General features: G+C 39.4%; 1 protein-coding gene across 1 annotated transcript in view; it reads right to left on the minus strand.

The window, feature by feature from the left end:
- Window positions 1-2,862: 2,862 nt before the first annotated feature.
- Window positions 2,863-25,869, minus strand: part of LOC140246679 (MAM and LDL-receptor class A domain-containing protein 1-like) — a 52,370-nt gene continuing 29,363 nt past the window's right edge. Inside the window, exons 21-38 of the mRNA XM_072326020.1 lie at window positions 24,342-24,566; window positions 21,136-21,327; window positions 20,370-20,540; window positions 18,583-18,765; window positions 18,135-18,272; window positions 17,654-17,779; window positions 17,088-17,170; window positions 15,632-15,794; window positions 14,998-15,287; window positions 14,109-14,219; window positions 12,967-13,168; window positions 11,717-11,989; window positions 10,608-10,735; window positions 8,454-8,661; window positions 6,425-6,681; window positions 5,297-5,464; window positions 4,169-4,415; window positions 2,863-2,951 (exon numbers count right to left, since the gene is read on the minus strand). Of these exons, the coding sequence (XP_072182121.1) occupies window positions 2,863-2,951; window positions 4,169-4,415; window positions 5,297-5,464; window positions 6,425-6,681; window positions 8,454-8,661; window positions 10,608-10,735; window positions 11,717-11,989; window positions 12,967-13,168; window positions 14,109-14,219; window positions 14,998-15,287; window positions 15,632-15,794; window positions 17,088-17,170; window positions 17,654-17,779; window positions 18,135-18,272; window positions 18,583-18,765; window positions 20,370-20,540; window positions 21,136-21,327; window positions 24,342-24,566 (3,254 nt within the window). The remainder of the gene's footprint in view (window positions 2,952-4,168; window positions 4,416-5,296; window positions 5,465-6,424; window positions 6,682-8,453; window positions 8,662-10,607; window positions 10,736-11,716; window positions 11,990-12,966; window positions 13,169-14,108; window positions 14,220-14,997; window positions 15,288-15,631; window positions 15,795-17,087; window positions 17,171-17,653; window positions 17,780-18,134; window positions 18,273-18,582; window positions 18,766-20,369; window positions 20,541-21,135; window positions 21,328-24,341; window positions 24,567-25,869) is intronic.

Genomic DNA, 25,869 nt, shown 5'->3' on the forward strand with positions numbered 1-25,869 from the left:
CACTAGACTGGTGTTGCATACATTATGACTGTACCGGTACCTGTAACAAAAGTTTACAACTTTGCATCCATGCAACAATAAACATCAAGCCATACAACTTGTTACAAAACTATGTTCAACTGAGTCCATTGCTTTAGTTCATCAGTTAGAACTGCATGCTCTAACATTAGAGTCTATGTATGTTGCATGACTTGGCTGGGCTGGCTGGACCCGTTGTACGGTACTAGGCTCGGCTGGTCCTAGGCTGGGCTGGGCTTAACAGCTGGGTCCTCGTTGCACTAGGCTCGGCTGGTCCTAGGCTGGGCTGGGCTTCGGCTGGGCTGGACCTTGCTGGGTCTCCGTTGCACTAGGCTCGGCTGGTCCTAGGCTGGGCTGGGCTATCGGCAGGGCTGGACCTTGCTGGGTCTTCACTGCACTAGGTTCGGCTGGTCCTAGGCTGGGCTGGGCTGGCTTCAATCGGGCTGGCTTCGGCTGGGCTGGCCTTATAGCTGGGTCTTAGTAGCCTTCCCAACTATAATGCTGGGCCTGGAACTGCTTTGGACCTCTGTGGACTTAGGCTTGGGCTGGCCCTCAGATTTCATCTAACAAACTACCGTTGGAGTTAGACTTGCATCTGCAAAGCGTCTCTGAACTACACAAGTTCTATGAAACAGAGTCTAGCACTTCCGACATTCCTAGTTAGATCATGTAGCTTACTGGATTCTGTTAGATCTAGCTTAATTAGGGTCTAGCCTTCTTGTATCAACATAGAAACCTACTGCAAAGCGTCCATAGGTTACTGAGAATCCTAAACCGCTGTGGTGTCTATGTATATGATTATGAATGGATACTGTGTAGCCTTAATGTATCAAATGCTGCAAAGCGTTCATGACACAATCTCGTATAGCTGGGACTGTTCATAGGCCACCACTGACTGGATCACAAATTTCCCGTTGCACGATCCAATCTAAATCCATTCAAATCCACCTTTTCTCTTGGTCATCCACAAAATTGAGTTGTTCCAGGCAATTCTCTGAAGAAATCCCATCCTCGTCGCCAAATTTGTTATGTTTGTGAGTTCACTTGAGCCGAAATAAAGACAGTTCAAAGTCATGATTTGAAGCCAATCACAAGAGTATGTCTGTACTCCTTTATTAGTTCAGTTGCAGTCCCATCGTGTCTACAACACATATGGATACATGTATGTCAGTATACTGTACTACCGTATAGTCTGTGTCTTCAGACCTTGTATGATTAGTCTACAACTCAGTCTCCTATATAACACCTTATATTTTAGGCTGTATTGCAAAATCTTTATACGGTAAGATGTTTTGTGATACAACTGATCTATACATATGCATCAACTGTGATAACTCAAACACTTATCAAAACACTGCTCCCAATGGTTAACAGTAACTTTAAGACGATGATGATGGTAATAGTGAAGATAAAAGAACACTGATAGAACCATAGATACAATCTAAGTGGAGGCAGTAATGATGAATTGGTTGTGATGCTGGCTGCTTGGTAGGAATCAGTGGCAGAGTGGTAGTAATTATCATACAGCAGATCAGATGTGATGACAGCAGGTAAGGTGTGGTGGTGATGATGACGATGATGATGACGATGATGATGACGATGATGATGACGATGATGATGACGCTGATGATGACGATGATGATGATGATAAAGATGATGATGTTGATAATGATGATGCTGATGATGATGATGATGAAGATATTGATAAAGATGATGATATGGATGATTTGATGGTACTTGGCTGTGGTAAGAACTTGGTGGCAATGTTGGTTGCTAGACAGTAACAGTAATCAATTGTAGCGATGCCGATGAATAGACGGTGTGGTTGCTATTCAGTAGTGATCAATGGTACACTGTAGATGGTCATGGTAATGATGGTTGATCACTGTGAAAATTGTGGTGATACAGATCACTCCCAATGATTGTCAGTGCCCACAGTTTATTGATTGTAATGATGGTGACTTGGTAGCTATAATGGTTGAATTGTAGTGATTCAGAACTGGTTGAAGATGGTAGTTGTCTCTTCCATGGTACTGCTTCACTTGGTGTTGATAAATGATTTGTTTTGATCAGAGCAAAAGGTTGAAAATGACAAACCTATAATTGATGTAAGGATGGCAGCGTAAACGTAAGAATCTACAACAATGGTGGCTACATGATGTAAGAATTGATGGCGAAGTCAGAGGGCATGCTGCCACCAAGGTTGAATAGAATATCAAGAAATCTGCAAAGGCCCCTCCTGACAGGGGTACAGAAAGAGGAAAAAGAGTTGTGGCATCTTAATCTGCATGGTTCCACAAAAGGCATTGCCATTTTGAATGAAGACATGTTAATGATTGGTGGCCATGGAAGATTGCAATCTTTAGGAAGATGGCACAAAATGTGAATAATACCGGTAGTAAGAGGTAAGGCTCACTGGTCTCTACTTCCACCAGTGTGAAAGGTGACTGTGTACTTACTGCTATAATCATCAAAGTGATCAGCTGGTGGATAGTCAGGATCTTCTCCTGCCTGAATCCTCTGCCAACCAAAGCTTTCTGACCCACACAGATTCTCATCATCAAACTCACAGGCTCCTGCATGGAGAACACAAAAAACAGCATTGTTCAGTCTACAGACTATAGAGGGAGGGCTTCATACATCACTCAAGTCTGCTACCCCAATCTCCTTAATATGTCCAACTTGAGCTTGGTAAGTTGTGTACTGCTACTACTTTCTATTGCAGATTTGTTTCCCTGCACTTATTCTTGTGTCTGCTTTAACCCTTACTGTGCTTTTTCTGCCGAGTGGCACAGATGTTTAAGAACTCGTCAATGTACAGAGATTATCTCATCCACCTGATCTCTATTGTGTCGAAATGGCCTCCTTGCTCAGGTAAGGACATTGCCTCACCTGAGCTGGCTTGCTAACTTTACATCTACTGTAGATCAAGTCTGGATGGATTACCATATGCTGATGAAAAAGCTTGACAAGTTCAATGCCTGGAACTGTAAAACAGTATAAAAAAATCCCACAAAATGCTTCCTGAATACACATGGTGGCCAACACATCTGCAAGTCCAGCTCTATCTTCAATATTGCACTCTTTGTTATCATCCCATCTTTGATATGTTTTTGGTTCACATGTACAAACTCCTCACAGCAAATGATAGCTTTTTTGTTGAAGTTCCCAAATGGTATTCTTCTCAGCAATCAAATCAAGCCAATACAAGATAACTTTTGGATTTTTGTGAAAAAAAAAAAAATTATTAATTGGTTTAATTTTTTTTACACAATTTGATATAATATGGATACTAAAAAAGTTGTTAATTCATAAGTGAACTTCTGCACCATTGTACTGTGAATTCTTATTTTCAACTTGTCTCTTGCATTGTTTCTTTTACTTAAGTTGAATTTCCTAGGACTAGACCACAATCTAGCACTCAGGAATATACGTATATCATTTAATATGTACATTTTTGTCATTATTCTCACTAGTATTATTACTACAAACACATTAGTATGAAGGACCACAGAATCAACCATATTTCAACACATCAAATCCTTCGCAAAATTACCAGTAAAGAGACCTTCAGAAAATTCTGAACCTAAAACATAAAGCCATAAATGAAGAGTAACAATTAAAAAAAAAAAAAAGATATACAGTTGAACCTCTCTTATCCGGCCTCCCTTTATCCGGATCTCTCTATCATACGGACGCAATCTCGCTGTGATTTTTTTATAAAAATAATTACGGGAGGAAAGGGGGATTCCCAACTCCTTGAGAACTCCTACACAAACACACATGAATTACATATACTTCATAAATTTCTTGATAATTATTTAGGTAAATCATCCCAAGAATTTATAAAAGAAAATGATTTCATTCTTGCAAACACGAACCTCTATTTGGGGGTCTGTTACTGAGTGTAACAATGAAAAGGTTGCAGTATACACATTACTACATGTGGCACTACAACGGGCTACATCAGTACATGTGTATGTACATGTAAATGTACATGTATAAAGCATTGAGTCTCCCGTATCCGGCCAAATCCCTTATCCGGATGAGCCCCGGTCCCGACTTGTCCGGATACGAGAGGTTCAACTGTAGCACCAAACCACATAAAAATGACATCTTTTACTTGATGGATTAAAGTGAAGATGCTCACCACAGATTTTTTCATCCATCCCATTCGTGCAATGCTCCTTGAAGTCACAAACCAGACCCTGGCTAACACACTGACCATCCCCACACTGGAAGTCAGTCGACACCGGGCACGGTGCCAGGGTGGTCGGAACAGGAGTCGTGGAACCATGCGGCAGAGGGTTGCTGGCTAGGGGGCAGTTCTCGAAGCTGATGTCGTCGATGGCGATAGCAGCGTTGGGTCCAGTGGTAGCCACAGCCTGTATCACCACCTGTACACAAGGTTAGTGAGATTTTTAAATTGAAGAGATCTAATTATGATTTGGTTCACATGGCTGCTATGAAAGCAAAAGCATTTGTTTGTTTTTGTTTGTTTTGTTTTCAACTGGAGTTACACCCATATCGTAACAAGTCACAAACCTCATTTTGATTTCTTTTAACTTGGTAGGCTACATAAATGCACGTAAACAATATATGGAAATATCATCAAGTACCTGATGTTGCCATTTATAAACTTACACAATATGTTGATCTTACATACCGATAGGCACACAGGGCTGCTATTATAAACAGAAGTCATTGTTTTTTTTTGCATCGCAATGCAAAAAATCTAATCTAATTGCCAAAGATGACAAGCAGCAGAAAGACTCACTCAGCTGCAAATAAAATTTGTGCAAAGAGAGCAAGCCACATCCTTCTGATATATCAAGCAGATTAATCTCCAGACTGCACATGAAAACAATAACCAGAGTATGACCCCTTGCACCCCGCTGTGTGCAGACCTTCTGTGGAGAATTGCATTACAGAATTTCTTTTTTTTAATTGATGGTTTCTTAAATATTCCTCACACACCATGCAGGGCAAAGTATCACAAGAGTTTCTAAAGAAAAACAAACAAACAAGCTGGGCCAATTTTTGTATAGCATCATTTATCACTAAAAAACAAATTTTTGGGTGTCCACACACAAGAATTAACACTTTTGACACTGCTTTGCATAAATTGACTTGTTAGAATTTAATTTCAGGTGTATGTAAAAGAGTACATCTCTAAAAGTAGAAGTCTTAAGCGCACAGTTCCCATCCGGTTATACAAACAAAAGAAACGAGTCTACTTGAATGTCTGGTTAAACTGCCTTCGAGGACCAGCGCATACCTGGAAATCACTGTTGCCAGCAGACACTGATTCAGTGAAATAACTGTAGCTATCAAAGAAGAAGTTTGCATAGCTCTCCACTAACGTCCAAACTCCATAGGTCTCAGTACGAGTGTAGATGTTGACTATTCCTCTGTCACTTCCATGTCCGAAGAGGAAGAAGCGCATCTGATTCAAAAATACAAACATATAAAGAAAGACACAAGTTTACACAAGTCTTTTGAACAAGGATACTGTAACACAAGAAATTTTAATGTGCATAAATCTTTTGAAAACTTTTCGAAGAGCCAAGATTAGCAAAGGTAAACTAAATGCAAGCGTTTATATCTACACAATCCATTATACATAGTATACTCCATTTCTTCAATGGCCAGGAATTTGCAAAAATTTCATGCAGTAAAAAAACAACAACAAACAAACAAACCTGTGGGCTCCAATTTGCAAAAGTTTCATGAAAGGAATGTTTATAGAAAATTACGAACACATTTTGTAACACATTATGCTACACCAAACCACAAAACAAATATGGTGTGTATGGCTTGGTGGGCTCATAAGAAGAGTTCAGCGACACAAACACAAGGCAGTCAAAATGTTATCAAAATCTGAATACCTGCAACAGAGTTTTCAGAATTTTAGAATTCAAACTGCTTTCCTGTATCAAACACAGACATTCACAGTATATCAAATTAATTTACATATGCAAATCAGATGAGAGTGTGATGTCATCACTTCACAATTCAGCCCCTGGTTTAAAACATGAATTATCACACATTCTAGTTTTCTGGGTCATCAATTTTTAAGTCCGTCCCATTAACAAAGATTCTCCCGACTTCACATAGTTATCCTTGCTTAATCCTTCCAACTCTACAGTGATCTGGATAAAATGGATACGACTTGTTTTTCTTGACCTTGTGTAAAGAGTGAAAGCAAGAGAAATTTGCTTCATAAAACATTTCAGAACTTTCTGAAAGACATAAAAAATGATAACATGGCAATATCCAATTCAATACTTGAGAAGGGATGGAGAATTTGACTTGAGAGCTATCTGCAAAGAAGTGGATGATTTTACACTCCGTGATGTAATGTACAGTATCATATGTTGCCATGGAAACAGGAGAGTAGACTGACCTGACACGAACCAACGAGCCCAGTAGCCTGGAAGGTGGGGGATACCAAAATCGCAGAGTCTCCAATTTCATTCATGAGAAGGAAATCTGCCACCATGTAGAAACCCCCAACGCTGTTTGTGGTGTGGTCCCTGGTTGGGGCATACAGGTGGTCCGGGATGATGGCGGCAGACATGCGATACCACATGAACTGACTGGTAGGATGGTTGGTGTACGCACACTGGTCCACTTCAAAGTTACACCTTGCAGTGTATGCATCTATGCACAGAAAGAAAGAGAGAGACAGATTACACAGACCAAATACACCACTACACAGCACATTCCCAGTGTCAAGGTCAAAGGTCAAGTTAAAGGTAAAAAAAAACACCACGAAATAATGTGGAATATATGTTTTGTCATATTGAAAGTATTTGATAAACTTGAGTCAAGTGGAAAAATACAAACAAGTTACTCAGTTCTATTAATAAACTTCTAGAAATACACGAGATTGTACATCATCTATATTCAATGTTTTTGTTTGTTTGTTGTTGTTTTTTCCTGGGATACAGAGAAATGGTATCAACCCTTCAAAGATCATAATCACTCTAAGTAACAGTCATCACATGGAGTCATCAGATGGAGGCAACTCAGCAAAATATGCCATAAGAGAAGATTTATAGACAGTGAAAGTGTATCTATGAACTACAATGTTATATACTTGAAAGGCTAAAAGCAACAGGGCACCATCTTGGTCTTAATGGGAATATGAATATATTGCCCCGGCAGGATAAGAATGGAACATTGAAATACATTTCATTTTGGTACTATCATTTTGGCTTTGCATTTTCCTTATGTTATTGTGTTTACTAGTTTTCTTGTATAAATAGCACCAGTGCACTTTTAGAAACACCTGTATAAAGTGGCGTATAAATGCAATTATTTTTTGGGGGAACACTTTACAAGTTGCTAGTGTCCAGGATGAGCCCAATATGCCATAGACAAATGATCCAAAAAAGACATACATTGTATATCACCAAATATACATTGTACAACTTGGAAATCAGTCACAAAGATGTAGGTATGTTAGGCAAGGTGTTACATGGTTCTATTTGTTCATTATGACATAGCATTGATGAAGCCACTGTGAATGTCTTCAATGTTAACCCGTTGAGGACTGTTTGATTTTGCTACGACATGCATTTCCAATAGACACCTGCCCGAGTATACTCGGGACTCATCCTCAAAGGGTTAAAGATACCTGCAAGACTAAAACTTACTTGACATGTCCTACATATATTTCTCCCTTCACAAACATAATTACTGCTTTTTAGATTCTTTTCCACACTTCCATAAAAATGATTTAAAGGACAATTAAGTTCACCCTCATATACATGTGGATTAACCACATGAAGATGAGTCCCAAGTATATTTGGGCAAGTGTCTATGGGAAATGCATGTTGGAGCAAAATCAGCCCGTCCTTAATGGATTAAGATAATGCAGCAATCCTACATACATAAGTGGAACAAATCAGGGACAGTTTGAGGAAAATTGGAAAATCCATTTAAAAGTTATGAATATTTAAAGTATACAGTCACTGTTGGATGAGAGGACTACTTCAATTGATGATGTCACATGCATAAAACAATATAAGGGGAATACAAAGAGAATTTTTAAAAAATGATAATTTTTGTAAAAAGTACACATTGCCTCAACTTGTAACTGACATTTGTTGATGGTAATATTACTCCCCTGCCTTCTGAAAGAGGCAAGTCATGTGCTCTTTTATCATGAGAGAAAAGTGAAGATATGTTGAACTTTCTCTATATTTTCTTCAAATTGTTCTACACATTCGACATCACAAGCTGTAGCAGTCTTCACATCCAGCAATTGCAGGCCTGAAACTTCAAAAATTCACAACTTTTAAATGGATTGTCCGATTTTACTCAAGCTTTCACATATGTGTTCTACTGATATTGCTGCATTCTCTCAATCCAAATGTTTATGAAGGTGGATTTGTCCTTTAAATTTGTTGTGTGAATTCAACACCTACCACAGATAAACTCGTCTGAGTAGTCCCCACAATCATCATCAAAGTTGCAGACATCCTCATCAAAGATGCAGCCCTTGTTGGAGCATGTGAAGTCCGTTCCCTGGCAGGTGGCCTCCTTGTTGGGGAAAGAGCAGGCGAAGAGTCGCACGTCGCTAACGGCAATGACACCATCGGGCGCCGTCTCGTGAGGTTTGCCCAGGAAATGGAACTACCAACAGAACAAATCAGATCAGATGACCAAGAGTGTTGATAGTGCAGTTACTTCAAGTTTAATTTCACATCATGTTCATGTTCTTTTCTCTCACAGCTGCAAATACCCACAGTAATTCCACTTTACCAGAAGTGCAAGAGTGAACCCCAAAAGTGTGACCCCACTTGACCGCTACAAGTTGCGCAAGGGTGCATAAGATTACCTCATACATTTGCAAATAGCATTCAGCTTGAGGAGGAACCATCTACTCGCGACTAAATGTTTTAATATGCGATTGACAAAATTTTTATATTTAGGTACAATTAATCCCCCTTTAATCAATTTATTTCAGCACTTCCAATTAAATTAAGGAGCTACATGTATGTATATGTATTTCAACATGACATGCATAAATATGAGATTTCTTGGCTGTCTAGGGTAAATAGCCTAACTCACAGCTTACACAACATATTATGTTTACTTGTACAGATTGCAAAGACTGGGATAATTCAGGACTCCTGGGGAAAAGATTACCAAATGGACACAGAGATTGTCTATAGCACTGATATAGTTACCAGCTACAATGGGTTTCCTGTTTTTCAATGAAGACTTGTCACCCTTTGCAGTCCCAATGTGACGATTTCCCATAGGTTGATTATATGTTTGTCCATGGATCCATTTCATAACAATGTCTGCAATTACAGTTGAACCTCTATTATCCAGCCTCCCTTTATCCGGATCCCTCTATTATCCGGACGCAGTCTCGCCGTGATTTTTTTTAATAATTACGGGAAGAAAGGGAGATTCCCAACTCCTTGAGAACTCCTACCCAAACACACATGAATTACATATTACTTCCAATATGATTAACATACATTGCATCAAGTTTCCTTCCAAATTGCTTACCTTCAGACATTTCAACATCCCGAAACATCCCCAAATGTAACAATGAAAAGGTTGCAGTATACACATTATTACATGTGGTACTACAATGGGCTACATCAGTACATGTGTATGTATATGTACATGTTTAAAACATTGAGTCTCCCGTATCCGGCCAAATCCCTTATCCGGATGAGCCCCGGTCCCGACTTGTCCGGATACGAGAGGTTCAACTGTACAGTAAGTTGCAACTGTACATACTTGGAGATGGCAAGATTCCATGAAGGCTACAGGGTCAATAATGCCATGATACATTGTGCATACAGACTGCCAATCACAATCATGAGCAGCATGACTATCAAAGACTATCCTCCTTCAATTACAACAGGCCTCTCCTGACAATATCATCATAATCCATTTTTGACCTTTAGAGTATTTCTGCTATTAGTGGAAAAATGAGCAAAGAAAATGGGATTCCATCAGGATTAGAACCCGAGAACTTCAGATTGCTACCCTGGTGCTCTAGCAAGTGAGCTATAGAAAGCCCTAGTTCAGTGTTCATCCCAGAAACCCTAAATTCTCAATGCTCGGATGGTCAGAAGCTATAGCAGTGTGTTTGTGTGTGACACACACGCACACACTTAAACCTGACATAAACCCGAAGGATAATTCAACTTGGGGATAAATGCGAGGGATCACCGAAGTGATGCAGCTTTTTGAGTATGTAACAAATGCAAACAGAAGAAAACTGAATTGAAATGAATATAATTAGTGGAAAATGAGCAAAGAAAGTGGGATTCTAGTATTTCTGCTATTAAACAGACAGACAAACAAATAAACCCTGAGTAAGATGAATAGCCTTTGAGGTTGATGGTTCTTTGCTGCAGTTACTATGGCATAGAGCAGCCAGGAAACAACCAACCAGCTGTGACATTGAGGGTGTTTCCATGTAACTGCAATTAGTGCAATTGCCAATAAAATCAGCAAAGTATCTACACAAAATGTCCCAACCCCTTCACCCTTATCCCGCCTTCAAACACCCCAACCCAGATTTCATAAGTAAGAGCCCATCATGTACAAACCTGGAATGGATTACGTATCCTGCCGACAGTGAACAATTCCGCCTGCCAGGAGCCCTGTATGGGTGTGGCCGCTCGGTACAGAATAGTCTCCTCAGTCGGACTGGTCTTGTATGATACCTTGAGTTCATCTGTCATACAGAAAAAAAAAGAATGTGGTCTGTAGGGACAAGATATATAATACCGCATGCCACCAAAAAACCAAAAAAAAAACAAAAAAAAAAAACAATGGGACCCTCTGCAACCAAACTTTAAGAATGATGAATCAATACAAATATAATCTCAGGGTATGAAACTATAACGTCGCTAGGGGGACAAGACCTCGTATTTACAAAATGTCAAATGTTCAGGAGAACCAAAAAACATGGCGGCCAAAGCACTACAGCGAATGGGATAGCCTTTCATTTAACATGCCGTGGTGGCTTCATTTTTGAAGTAAGACAGTTGGGATTTGGACAGGACATCACTTAACCCATTATTTGACTATTAATCTAAAAAAGTCATTTTCACCAAAATATCTTATTCCCACATCAAAAAAACAAAACAAAACAAAACAAAAAACCATCTGTTTTGCTTCAGTAATCAAAGAGAAATGACGAGTTTTGTACAGCATGTCAGGAATTCCTTCTCTCAGAGCTCTGTCCATTGCATTCCCACATCAATATATGCAGTTCAAAGAGCATCCAAGTGCTGAGATTGGAAGAAACAGACCTATGACAGGTTTTAAAATGATCCACATTTCTCTGTGACCACTTTTCCAAAATGAATGGGGTTTTCTGCAATACATGTAAGATGTTAGATTTTTAGACCCTGAAATAGCATTCAGACAGTTTAATCACATTTTAAGTTAATAATGTGGAAATTGTAATTTTTGGGAGAAAATATTGTACAAGCTTACAGAATGTTATAGACAGAAGGAATGAAAGAAAGTATTTCAAGTTCAGGTTTATCTGGTTTTCTCCACCTCCAAAAGAATCAACCATACACGTATAATGTGAATAAAAGGAAAGAGATGAGAAAGAGAGAAAGAAAGAATGAATTAAGAAAAAAGAAGAAACACAGACAGACAGAAATCTAATCTAACAGCATGTCTTGTCCTTCCATCAAGTTACCTGACCCACTCAGATAGTACCAGAGCTGTATGGAACACCCGCTGCTAACCCCCTTGATTTCCGGTGATACCAAGCGGGCGTATTCTGCCCCAGCCTTGGGGGTCTGTGTGTTGTCCACCACCATGTAGGACCCTGCAGAGCCATCAAAGTCATCAGAAGGAACAAGGAGGTTGGGAGGAGGGGTGCCAGACCCAACACCCTGCCATATCCATGGCAACAGACCATCGGGGTCACTCGTGTAGTTGCACGGGTTGGATTCAAATGTGCAGGTTCCTTGAAATTCAAAAAAGGAAAAGTGGCTTGTGATTCATCTTTCTCATAATCTCTCTCTCTTTTCTTTTTTTTTCCTCTCTCTCTCTTTCTTTCCTTTCCTTCTCTTTCTCTTTCTCTCTTCTCTCATCCTGTTGTTTCTCTCTCCCCTCGATATAATTTTTCTCTCTGTCACGCTCATCATTTTTAATTTTCTATGGGCGAACGTTAATGTAACATTCACACACATTCACAATGTATATACATTGTATATACATACAACATACAATTATGCATGCATACAAGTACAGGATGTATGTGCATTGTATACCCTCAAAGACATATTCATTATAAGTACATATATCAGGGCTCGATATTAGTGGTGGCCACTGAAAATTGATAATGGGCTACAAAATCCCCCCCCCCCAAAAAAAAAAAAATAAAGGTATCTTTTGGTAGCCGATCAGGCAACTGAAAGTCAATTGAGTTTCTATATTTTCTTTTATTTTCAGAAGCCCACAGCAGTCAGTACATAGTGGTTCTTTGGAATTTTTGTAGAACTCTTGGAATCTCATATTGAACATGTCGAGTCAAGTACCTGGTACTAAAAAACTCTGTACTTCTTGCCACCAAGCAGTGTCAATATTTCCATACAGCTGATAAATGGCACCCCCAGTTTCCCAACAATCACTCAATGGCACGGAGAGTGGTACTGCTCTCTTCTCACACTGTTACTAGCAGACCTCAGCAGCATCACTACTGCAGAGAAAGGATCATCACCTGTCTCTCGACTGCAAAGGCCAAAGCTAACAGTGGCATGGAGAGTGGTGTCACTACTTTCTCACAAGGTTAATAGCAGACCTCAAAGACATTAATATTGTAGAGAAAGGAGTGCCACCAGTCTCTGCATTTTCTACATTCCCACTGAGCTGACATAAGGCATACCCAGTTGACCAACAATTAGGAGGTTAAAGGGAAACATCAAAATCTTCTTGACATACCACAGGAGGCCTCGTCAGAGTCATCAGTGCAGTCTGAATACATATCACAGACTTTGTCTCCATCAACCTGCTCATCACCGCTATCACACTCAAAGGGCGGGGCAGGGGTGGCGGTCCCGCTGCACACCCCATTAAACAGGTAGAGATCATCAATGGCAATGTCACAGGTGTCACTCTCTGCCAGTACACCTTCAATCAGCATCTAAAATGATGACAATTTGCAATAGCATTAATAACATTGACATAATGGTAATACTGTCCACCCCATAAAATTTGTGAGCACAAAACCCCACAAATCTGAACTTGTCAACCAATTTTAGGAGCAGTTCAGTAACTGCTACAAATCCAAAACCAAAGAAACAGACTGAGAATTAAAGTACTATCCCTATCCAAGAGACAAAATTAGCAGCTTGTCACCTCTTTAGAGTTGACACAAAGGTGAGCTTATTATGGAAGACATTTGTTCCTGGTTTGTTTCATATAGAGAATATCTGTCAACTTACAATAGAGTTTGGATACCATACATTAGGAACATTGACATTGTTGAGAAAGAGCAAAATGCCACACATTATTTGACGCCACATGGTCAACCGAGCAGGAGATGTAGGCCATGACTATGGCAGCCATTTTGAATTGCTTGTAAGACAACGCTCTGTGATATTCAAATGGTCACATCTTTTTGTTGATTTTGTTCGGATTTCCCTTGACATTTTTTTTTTATTTTGAGTTTTATCAGCACATCGAGCATCTTTATCATTTGGTAAAATCAGCCCATTTATAGTGATCATAATCATTACAATTGGCATAATTTTGGGCATTCATGTTATTATCATTATCACTTATTACTTCCACTTTTAGTACTACTCTAATCATGATAATAATCATGGTAATTATAATAAGAACACTTACAAAAATTATGACATCTGTACTGAAAATAACAGATAACAAAACTTAAGAGTTCTTATTCTTTTAACATTATCACCATCCAATGCAATTAACTGCAAGGTGATATGATTCAATACAGCTATTGATGAAGAGTTATAATTCTTTTTCATTTTTTCACATCTTGTCCGGCAAGGAACTGCCTTGGCATTGGTTGCTACTTTCTGCCTCATATCTCTCTATGTAGACCTAGTACATACCTTGTACTGCTCAGTCACATAAAAGTTCATCTGGCGATAAATCCAGAGATCATCACTGCTTGCTGAGATGGAGGTGATAGTGTTGACCTGCCAGGCCGTCTCCCAGGAAATCTGGGGGAAAAAAAAAAGGAGTGGAAGGGAATAAAGGGGAGATTTAAGATTCTACCAGGTTTAATAACCAGGGCGGTAATGAGGCTCAGTAAGAAGTGAATCTGCCCTACAGGCTTGGTCTCGATTCCAACTGAGTCTAGCTGCTCATCTTGACTGATGATTTGAGTGAATGGAATTAAACGAGGAAAGGAAAAGGGGAAGAGGAGCTGGCAGAGAAAGGAGAAGAGGGAAAATAAGAATGAAGGAAAAATGGAAGGAACAAGGAGGAAGATGAAGGGATGGAGGACTGTGTCTTACAGAAGATGCAATCACAACAGTCACCATAGCAACAGACAGGAAATACCCATCATATGTGAGCATCCTGAATTATTGCCATGGTAACTGCAATTCATCTCAGCTTACAATTCATTTCAAACATTTTTGGCATGAAACAAGCAGAGGAGGAGGAAAAGGAGGAGGAAGAAGAAAAGAACAATGATGGAAGAATTGAGAAAAAGGAGGAGAAGGAGGAGGAGAAAAACTAAGTGAAAGAAGTAACATCACTTGCATAATGTGAAAATTACAATGGTTTTAAATGATTTATTATTTGAAGTAATTGTGCAGAAAGTATTTTGTGTGAGTCAAGTCTCATATCAACCAAACCTGTTTGCCTCAATAAACCGTTTAAACACAAATGTTTTACTCTGAATAAATTTCATAAAAACTTGTCCAGCACAGAGAGGGGATTTTTAAAAAAAAGAGAAAACAAATGTGAAGAGTTTTTATTCATTGAACTTACAAAGATGGTACTCAGGCTGTCGTCAGCACACTTCATATGATACCAGAGGCTGAAACACACCGCACTGTTTGGCACCTCTATGCTGGAGGACTCCAGCCTGGCACGGGACCCTCGGGCTCCCAGGCCAGAGTCAATATACATGTACCATCCCGAGATGGTGCCCGTGGTGTGGTCGGTGAGGGGCCCGGTGTCCTGGCTGTCTGTGGACCCAGTGTGCCGCAACCAGTCCAGCTCGTCACCATTCTGGGTGTTGGCCCAGTCACACATGTCCGTCTCAAAGTCACAGGTTGCTGCAACAAAACATAGCAACAACAAAGAAATGAGGATGAAAGCTTTTCCAAGATCACATTTCATGACGAGTCCCTTTGTAATCCACTCACGATTCTTTCACAATGAATGTACGCATACAAACATTCAATCATGGATGAATATAAATTGAAGTCCACTTGAACACAGTTCATTACACACACTGGAACAACAAAAAAAGTATAGTGAGAAAATTCTCCTTGTTTGGAGAGTAGTTGAATTCCATTACAGTTAACTAACACATAGTAACTACTATGAGCAAAGTTCTAGCTCTACAACCAACTGTCAAATTTGGACGATTTGTGACTTGCTGCCTTTTGGTACTCACCAAGCTGTTCAGTGCAGGCTACACTTAGGACCATGACATCATCAATGGCAACATACTCTCCAGAGCTGTCTAGTGTGTCTACTGTTAGCTCAAAGGAAAAGATGTTGTCATAGTCTGAAGTGACTTCCAAGGTTCCCTGTGTCCAGAATCTATTTGTGGGATCCTGAAGACCAAACAACAAAAAATGAAAAACAAAAACATAAGACTCATAACTGATTGATGAATTGCCCTACATTACCATAAAAAAACACTGATTATTCCAAGTTTTAGCAGTAGTTATGATTAGAAATCATGGTCATACATACTGGGTGCAGGACTCAAACCAACAACCTCCTGATAGCTTCATATTCACTAGACTACCAGGCATTCAGTGCAACAGCCAGTGACAGCTCTCATCCCTTCAATGGCAACAAGTACTGCATATTTATTAGAATTAATGATTCTTCTGTAGAGTTGTTTCTACTGCCGAGTGATTGACAAAACTGCCCTTCATCGATGCAAATAAACACAGATTATTCAGAGTTTTAATAGTAGCCATGATAAAAAAATCATGGGCATACACACTCGTGTTGGAAAAAGAACATAAGACTTGCAGGTTGAAAACCATCCAGATTACTGTAACAGTGGAAATTTTCGCGGTGTTGAAATTTTTGCGCATTTCGCGCCACCAGAAAGTAGCGCGAAAATAAAAGCACGCGAATATTTTTGCTAGCCATACGTTCCTGTGCGTGATGTCTTGCTTCCGCGGAATAAAAAACACGCGAAACTCTTCTGACCCGGCCAAGCGTGAAAAATTAGTCGCGCGAAAATATCCACTTTTACAGTACACAATATGTTATCCATATTGCTGTATGTGTATATAAGAATGGTGACAAAGTTTATGAAAGGAAATCCATTGAATAGCTATAACAAGTTCTGGTATGTGTATACATGTTGTTAAAATCCTCAAAGAAAATTAATCTAAATCATAAGCAAATAGAAGGAGTGTAAGGACAGACAATGGGTAGAAAAATCCACAATGTAATTTCTTCAGCTTCCTTTGAGAAAGGATATGTGAAAGGGTCGTTTTCATAGAACTTGAAAACTCGAAGAATTAGAAAACTTGTGCAGATGGGGTGAAGGTTGCCCAGCAACTTAACCAAATTCCACTGATAACCTCACATGAAAAACTTGCAGGTCAGAGAGCAAAGTTTCTACTTTTGCAAGAGACTCTGTGAAGTATTTTGTAATGAGAGCACATACAGCAGGAATATCATGTGATTTCTGCACTTGCTTTTCCATTCAGCGTGTGTTGAATGAGTAAATTGGGCATGCACAGCTTCTAGAAACTTCATGGTTTCTTTAATAGAGCTAATTTCACAAGTTTTCAGAGTAATGAGGATGCACGGTGTAAAACTTCACAAGTGTGTATGTCACAAATTTTGGTAATGAGAATGGTCCTAAAAAGGAAACTTACAGTGTATTTCTTGTAGTGGCCAGTGGGTATCAGACTTCCATCTTCACTGTACAAAGCCTCCACAGTGAAAGTTCCAAATGTGTCTACAAAGAAGTATAAAAGGAGTCAGACTATTGGGGGAGGGGAGTTTCACTACTCATGCACACATGGAATTCAGCAAATGAAGAAAGATTAATGGCATATTCAGAGAAAGTTTGAAGAGAATTGAATAGACCATTCACATAACAGGAAGCTATAAATCTTCACAATTTTATCGACACGATTATTTCACACAGCATTTTTGCTACAGCACAAAACATTTCTGTCACAATGTGTTGTCAATTAGAGAAAGGCTTCTTAGCATTCTCCCAGTAAAACAGACCATTATACATTTATAATTACATGTATACTTAAATATCTATCATCAGCAAAGGGTTTATCAAAGTTTTTTTTATATATAATTCTACTTTACTACAATGAATAGTCAAACTGGAAATGAAAGGATACTGCAATAAGCTACAAAAATTAAACCTTGCTGGGTCAAAGGGTCACAACAGGAAAGGTACGAATAAATAAGAAGCACTCACCACTGATCATGTACCAGAACCTTGCACAAGAAGTGCCACCAAATGGCCTGCTGTATGATGGCGACAACAATCGGCCACTGTCTCCGAGTGAGATTCTGTTGTTTGGGCTGATGATCATGTAGAATCCTGGAGAGAATGGTAATGGACGGAAATCGTCATTATGTACACAAGCGTATCTACATCAGGTGTAAACCTGCAAAGAATTTGAACTCTACCCCATCTGGTGTAACATCATCTTATTTTATCGGACAGAATACAGAACGGCAAACTAACAAAAAAGACATTTCATCTTTTATCTACATGTACCTCCCATGTGTCCTTTATATGGCACACATACCCTCTGCTACACGAGAGGTGTAATCATACACAGATTGGTTGCCCCAAAGTGTGCCATTTACAGTCTGTACACTACAGACATACCTTCTACCACACCAGAGGTGTACTGCTGCCCCAAAATGTGCCATTTACACTGCAGACATACCTTCTGCTGCACCAGAGGTGTGATCGTACAGAGGTCTGTTGCCAAATGATCCAAAGGCTCTATCACGTTTCCAGTCCAACTCATCAGTATCGTCATTCTGGTAGCCACAGCTGTCATCGGCAGTGAAGTCACAGAAGACTGAAAACAGAAGGAATACTATAATGAAACACTGTGAAGACCACCCTGCCTCTATGATTAACAGATGGAAGAGTTGTTTTGGCTCTGTGGTTATGACAGTGGATTCTAAAACTTAAGGTCCTCAGTTCAAACCCATTGAAAACAGAAGATACTTACTTTGGCAAGACACATCTGTGTAATTGCCTATCCTTTGCAGGGAACTTAATGCTCCTCATCTTGTAGTTGCATAAAACACAGCATATAAACTTATGCCAAAAGGGAATTTTCTTTGAATAATCACTTTAAGAAGACAGTGTGCCGTTTAACCCACCTTGAGGTGGGCAGTAGCCATCGAGCACAAAGATGTCGTCCAGGGCGATATCGCCTTGGTTACCAGCCGTAGCCGTGGCTTCAAAGTAGACCTTGGGGTGGTCATCGGTGGCCGTGAAGGACACAAGACCAATGGTCCAGCTGTAGTCTTGGGTTCCAGACATGGACCATATCACAGCACCATCTGAAAAGATAAAGGTCTCAATTATCATTATCTGACCCAATTTAAATGTTTCACTTTAATCATCACATATCATGAAGTAATAAAAATAATAATAATAATGATAATAACAATAATAATTATAATAATAATGATGATGATGATAATAATAATGATAATAATGATAATGATGATAATAATAGTAATAATAATAATAATGATAATAATAATAATACAGTAAACCTCGCATGAGTCGAAGCTCTCGGGACTGACAAAAATGCGTCGACTTAAGTGAACTTCGACTCTCGCGAGAGTCGATTTTTTTTTCGACTCAGTTATGTACAGGTATTATAGTACATTTGCATGCATGTGTGTGTGTGTGTGTGTGTGCGTGTGTGTGTTTGCATTCAAATTTGTCTGTTCTTGAAGATAATGTTCTTATTTTGTTCTAAATTGAACATGGAATTTGTATCAATACTAGTGTAGTTAAACGTAGTTCTGAGAATGTCTGCGCTAATGTGGCAATGTGCATGTGCTATGTCTATGGTGCAACATACACTTGTAGGTAGCCATCTCTGTCAACCTACCATGAGACAAACACTCTCCCAGGCCCATCCCACCTCCATTGAACAAAACTATACAGCCAGCCGGGTACGCACAAACAAGCTCCGCCCACTTGGCCTGTCACTAAAATATTAAAGCAGCGATTGGTTGACCAAGGAGTTCTGGCTTGACATGGATAAAGTATGGATGTGCTGTGTGTATGGATAAAGTATGGATCGATGTGCTGTGTGTATACATGTATACATGTGTATGTATTCGACATGCGTGCGGAGCGGTACGGTGAATGTGCATGCTTACCTGCAGCAGGTCAGGGACGGGGTTCTGAGACATGCCGATTTTTTATTCTCCTCTAAATGTAATGAGAATGCCAGAGAAATCTTCTTTGGCTCAAGTGATGTAAACTATGTGTATTTTGTACAAAAGGGACTGAATGTTTTACTTCGACACAGCCAAAATTCGACTCTCGTACTTCGGCTTATCCAAATATTTCTTAGAGAAAATACATAGGGAAAAATCGGGACTTTTTATTTTGCTTCGAGTTAAGTGATTTTCGACTCACTCGACGTCGACTTATCCGAGGTTTACTGTAATAATAATAATAAGAATACATACATACATAGGACCTACATACATACATACAATTTCTATAGCGCCATTCTCCACTGATTAAATGCTCAAGGTGCTTTACATCAAAGCAAAAAGACTGAAAATACATACACCATAATAGAAGAAGATGAAAAAGAAAAAATGATTTCAGATAATGTTGATATCTACAAATCTCAATCATTTTCCACGACAAAGACTCCACATAGCAATTTATGCTTGAACTTTCCATTCACATGGCAACAAAAAGATGTGAAGTCAAGTTAGAAAGAGCACAGTCTACCCTATGAAATGTTTCTATCACCAATACAGATGGTTTTTGGCAGTTATCTGCAATCAATCTTCACCCAAACACTGCAATTCTTCACAAGCTTTGTGTATCTGCCCTGCATGCAATACTTATTATCATATGAAACACTGGTAGTCTACAGGCTCATACTAACAAATGGTGATTTGATTACCTGGTGTACCATCCGTATCCCCGTATCCAACGGTCAGATCGCCAACGTGAGCACCGTACATGTGATACCAAAAGGCAAGACATTTGTGTTCCCCTTCTGTGATGTCATCACTGTAGAGCCTCGCCCGCTGGTTCTCCCCAGCTGAGCTGGCATCGATGACGACGTAGTAACCTGTCGGCGGTTCAGAGTGGAGTGTCTGTTAACCCTATCTGCTCCAGGGACTTTGGGACACTGTGTCAAATGCTACAGGGCTTAGTGTGTGAATCAGCACTCAAGCACGCAAAGATTTAACTTTTTCATGCCAAATTCCTGTCAAAATCTAGCTGTGTTTCTCTGCAAAAATCCTGCGTGGACTGCACATTTCACATGCCTGCTACAGGCTAAATCTTTTGCAATTTAACCCATGGAGGACGGGCTGATTTTGCTACAAACATGCATTTCCCACAGACACTTGCCTGAGTATACAATACTTGGGACTAGTCTTCAACGGTTAAGCTAAACATATTTTCCAACTGCAAAGCTTGCTTTAACGTCACAATGCCTGGTAGAAACACTCATACCATTATTATTTGGACCCTATAAAATGACATGATTCTAGACATAAAGTAACCTGGCTTGTACTGATTGAAGGCCAATATCTGTAAGAACAGAAGATTAAGCACCATTAAACAACTTATAATTTAAATACTTTTGTATGCATTCTCTTAAATTTTGTTCATGAAAAAGGTTCCAGAAATTAATAAACGAAATAAAAATGAAAAAATACCGTTGATAGTCTGGGTGGTGTGGTCAGCTGGGGGTCCAGTTCCAACAGATGGAGTGCTACCACTCTGGAGCTGCCAGTCAAAGTCATCATTGGTCCCCTGGGTCCAGGAGCACAGGGTCTGATCCTCAAAGGTACAATCCCAGGGGGAGAACTGGTACGGTGTCGGGGTGGGGGCTGGGGTGGTAGGCGGAGCTGCAAGGGGTGAAAGAATGTGAAGTACTTAGTCATCCTGTCATACTTGATTATCTTAGTCATTTTATTGGAAACAATAACATGTTTTTCACCCACTTCCTCACTACTTTTTTTTTTCATATTTTCAGAATTAACGGCACATGATTTTAATAGTTATTTCTTTTCTCAGCATAAAACTGTAATAGTTTTATTCTTCTTTAAAAGAAGAAAAATTCTGCAACACACACTCTCTCTCTCTCTCAGTATTCTTTATATTCCTACCTACTGTCAAAGTATTTTCTGCACTTCCAAGTAAAAGATGCCCGAAATTTTCCCATGACGTATGCAAAGTATATCAAACTTCACCACAAACTGACTGTCTAAGATTAATCACAACTTCAGTTTGAAAACATGCATAAAACCAAACACGTACATGTAAGATCTAAGAATAATTGTGACATGCCAAAGGTAACCTGCACACATTAACTAACATTGTGATGGGTCTATTTTCCTGTCAGACTGATCAAGTGATTTAGGATCAAAATTTTAATTTCTGATTTTGAAGTTTGTCTGATGGATCAATCCTCCTTCCATGTAAATATGAAGGTTTTTTTTAAGTTTTACATATCAAAATAATTGAAAGTACCGGTAGCATTTTTCACAATTTCATGGACTCATTTTCCCTTTAGTCTGAAACAATTTGTCTATATTTTTGGCTCATAGGGTAGATGAATAGGTTAAAAAAAGGCACTCTGCAGATAAAACATATCAAAACAAACTGCAGCAACATTAGTTCTTACAAATTACTACGTATAGAAAGCTATAAATCAAGTCTTGTAAAGTGATCTGTAGGTCCTTTATGTGACATGATATGGGGTTCTAAGGCAGTTTTATCTCTTCTTCTATGCTGTGCACTCTGCATTGCTCACACAGTACAATGTGAGTCGACATTCTGATAAACCCTATCACATCAAAAACCGTTTTCTTCAAAAGTAACACTCTCACATGGTAGGTAGCATCAAATTTGACAAGTTATACATCATCTTAATCCGTTGAGGACGGTTTGAGTTTGCTACAACACGCACTTCCCATAGACACCTGCCCGAGTATACTCGGGACTCGTCCTCAACAGGTTATAGGCTGAGAATCTCTTCTTTCACACTCTAACAATAAAAAACAAATTATCTGGTAAACTTTCTGTTACCATTTGTAAAGCACTGCCACAATGAAGGCCCCGTGACACTGAATCCGGCCTGGGTCACGGAATGGGTTCAGTAGCCACTAGTGCATCAAATTGATCCCCACGCAATCACATAAAAATATTCTGGTAACCATTCTGGTTACCACTGTATGGTGCATGATTGGTGTGAACAGTTGCATAAGAATGGCAAATTACTGATTTTTTTCTTCCACTGTCTTTCTGCAAAGTTATACCGGAACAGGGCCTTGAGCCAGACTGTACTCGATATGCCAGTACCTACACTGTCTATTCTCTTTGAATAGAACCATTAGTTCATTGTCTCTGTTATCAGAATTACTTTCGCTCAACATTTACCATTTCATAGCTCTTAATCTGTTTACATGAAAAAGCACACATCTCCGAATCACATGAACGGGGTATGGGTTCATGGGTTCGAGCCAAACGAAGCCTGACACATTTGCCCTTCAGCAAGGCACTTTGTCCACATTGCTGCTCTCTACCCAGGAGTATGAATGGGTACCCGGTAGGCTGAGAATGATTATATTGGCTGATCAGTATGTGCCTGCCTGTAAGATGATAACTGGCAGGAATGCTCTCAAGGGAGTGGAGAGTGAGCATTGAAATAATGTAAGCCTGTCCAGTGACTAGGGTGATAATAGTACATCTATGTGTGTACCTTGAGCACTCTACAGAGTGGATTTGGTGCAATAAAGTCATATATGTGACCGTGCATCACAAAACGAACAAAAAGTCGCACCCCTTGATTTTACGTGAGGACTCACAAAAGGTGACACAGGTAAACCAAGTCCATTTTGGGTTTTTCACATTTTCTGAAAGAGCTACTCTTCTCCTACACTTTTCTTGAGTTTGGAATCATAACATGAATGGGAAAATGGATTTTAAGCAGTTTTTCTACAACCCTTTTTTTGGTAGATTAGTGTGGTCAGGTACATTATGTCTTAGAGGCCCCTTTTTATTTCTTGAAAATCGTTTGAACACTCTTCACTTTCAACTCTTAATAATAACTTTTGACAGGATAATGATACTGCTTTGAAAGTTGGCATGAGTCATGGACAGAATGAGTTAATTGAGCATGCTAAATTTCAGCCTGATCTGATAATCCCTTCATTGTTGTTGCTATGGTGGTTTACATCCTGTTTCTTGTCCTATTCATCGCACAGGTATCACAGCTTGGTAAAAATTAAGCGCTTGAATAGACCCTGTACTTCAGAGCCTCTTTTCTAAGTTCACACGTTTCCAGAGTGTGTGCTTTCTTTATAATATTTAGATAGGTTAGGAGAGTCCGTTTGAGTTGAGATATACATCACTTTAAAGCTTAGAGTTTGCTCTTTCAGAATCTACCCTTAACTAGAAATCCATATCTGGCAAATTTTTGTTGTTTTGTGGTGCAGGGTCACATATATACTATCATCATTTTTATCACCATTATTTAGACTCATTTATCAGCATCACTCAGGTCTTACTAATATCCAAACTAGATGTGAACACATCACACAGTTCATCTTGAGATTGCCTTGCCTAAGATCAGTGTAGGAAGTAGCTTTATAAATAAAGAACATTTGCTTCAGTACAGACAAGCAATACTTCACAGTATGGATCATCTTTATCTCAACTTTGTGCTCATTTATTGGTCTTTATTCTGTGCTATAATAACCTACTTCTTGAGGAAAAAAATCCACTCATCAAGGGCTGATAAAAAGCAGCTTACGTCAGGGTCTTTATACTTTGTGCACGAAAACGTAGTATGAAGACATTTATTGTATATCTGCAAAGGAGAAAGTGGACTTTTGCACCTCATAGCATCATAACTCACCCACATAGTCACATGCATTCTCTCGGTACTCGATGTCATCGATTGCGATGTCACCAGCGTAGTTCATGCCATCGACGCCCTCAAAGGTAAACTTGTGGTAGCTGCCTGCTGTGGTGTCTACCTCAGCTAACAGCCAGGTATTACCCTGCTCCCCTGCCTTGCTCCATATCTCTTTCCTGTCAGTCTCAGGGTAGATTGTCTGGTATACTCTCAGGGTTCCCGTATCTACATGACAGACACAGAAAATCTTGACTTCCATAAAGTTCACTTTCATTTCTAGTTTAACTCCCTGAACCCTATCTGTGCCACAGACTTTGGATGGCGTATACCATGCTACAGGGTTTTCTGTGCCATTCAAAGGTTAACAAGACTAACAAAGTGAACAAATTTTAATTCACACAAACAACCAATGCATTCATATGATAATTCAAACACATTTAAAAAATGAACTAGAAATGTCGCTACGGCGACTGGTGTATGCCTCCGCCATAATACATGGTTCTCCTAATAGGTCTATAGTACAATGTCTTGACAATGTGTGATGACAGTTTCACACAATTGGCAAAATATTAAAATGACAGGTTTGCCACAAATGTGCTGAATGTTCACTTTCCTAGAACTAGGTTCAATTGGATGAATGATTAAAACGTCAGAGTGCAGGTATTTGGGGGAACTGATGATTTTCACTTGACTTTTGACCCTTTTACAAGTTTATGCATTGAGTAATTTTCAAGGTATTGAGAAAAAGTATAATTTCAGTATCAAATGGTAAAATAGTATTATCGAAACCTGGCCTTTGACCTTTGACCCCACAGTTCCAAAGAGAATTACTGTTAGGTAGAACATGCATAAATATGTAAGTTTCATGACAATACCTTGAGTTATTTTTGAGATATGGAAGAAAAAGTGCAATTTAGCACTTTCACTTGACCTTTGACCTTTTGACCTTTGACCTTTTGGCAAGAAACTTCCCACAGAATATATATTGGGTTATACATGCATACATCAAGTTTTAAAAACATCCTTCAGGCACTGCATAAATATAAGGAAAGTAGTTATATTTTGAGGAGTTGACCTTGACCTTTGACCCCTGACCTTTGACCCATGACCCCCAACTTCTCTAGATAATCACTGCCCATCGGTACAAGCATATATACTAAGTTCCATGAAGATACCTTGAACCATTTGCGAGATATGGAGAAAAACATGACATTTCAATTTTTTTTTTCACAAAATAACCTGTGACCTTTAACCTTTGACCCTGTGACCCTAAAATCCACACAAAGTATCATCCCCCAAGGATATACCCTCATACCAAGTTTGATGCAAAACCACCACACGGTTCTTGAGATATCGACAAATACAAAACGGGACGTACGGACGTACGGACGGACGGACGGACGGACGACCCGAAAACATAATGCCTCCGGCCACTTCGTTGGCGGAGGCATAAAAAAAAAAGTTAAAAAAAAAAAATCATATAAATAAATAAAAATTCTGGGACTCAGAAGGGGGAAGAGTTGGAAAG

This window comes from Diadema setosum, chromosome 3 (genome assembly GCF_964275005.1).
Source record: "Diadema setosum chromosome 3, eeDiaSeto1, whole genome shotgun sequence".
Taxonomy (NCBI): Eukaryota; Metazoa; Echinodermata; class Echinoidea; order Diadematoida; family Diadematidae; genus Diadema; species Diadema setosum.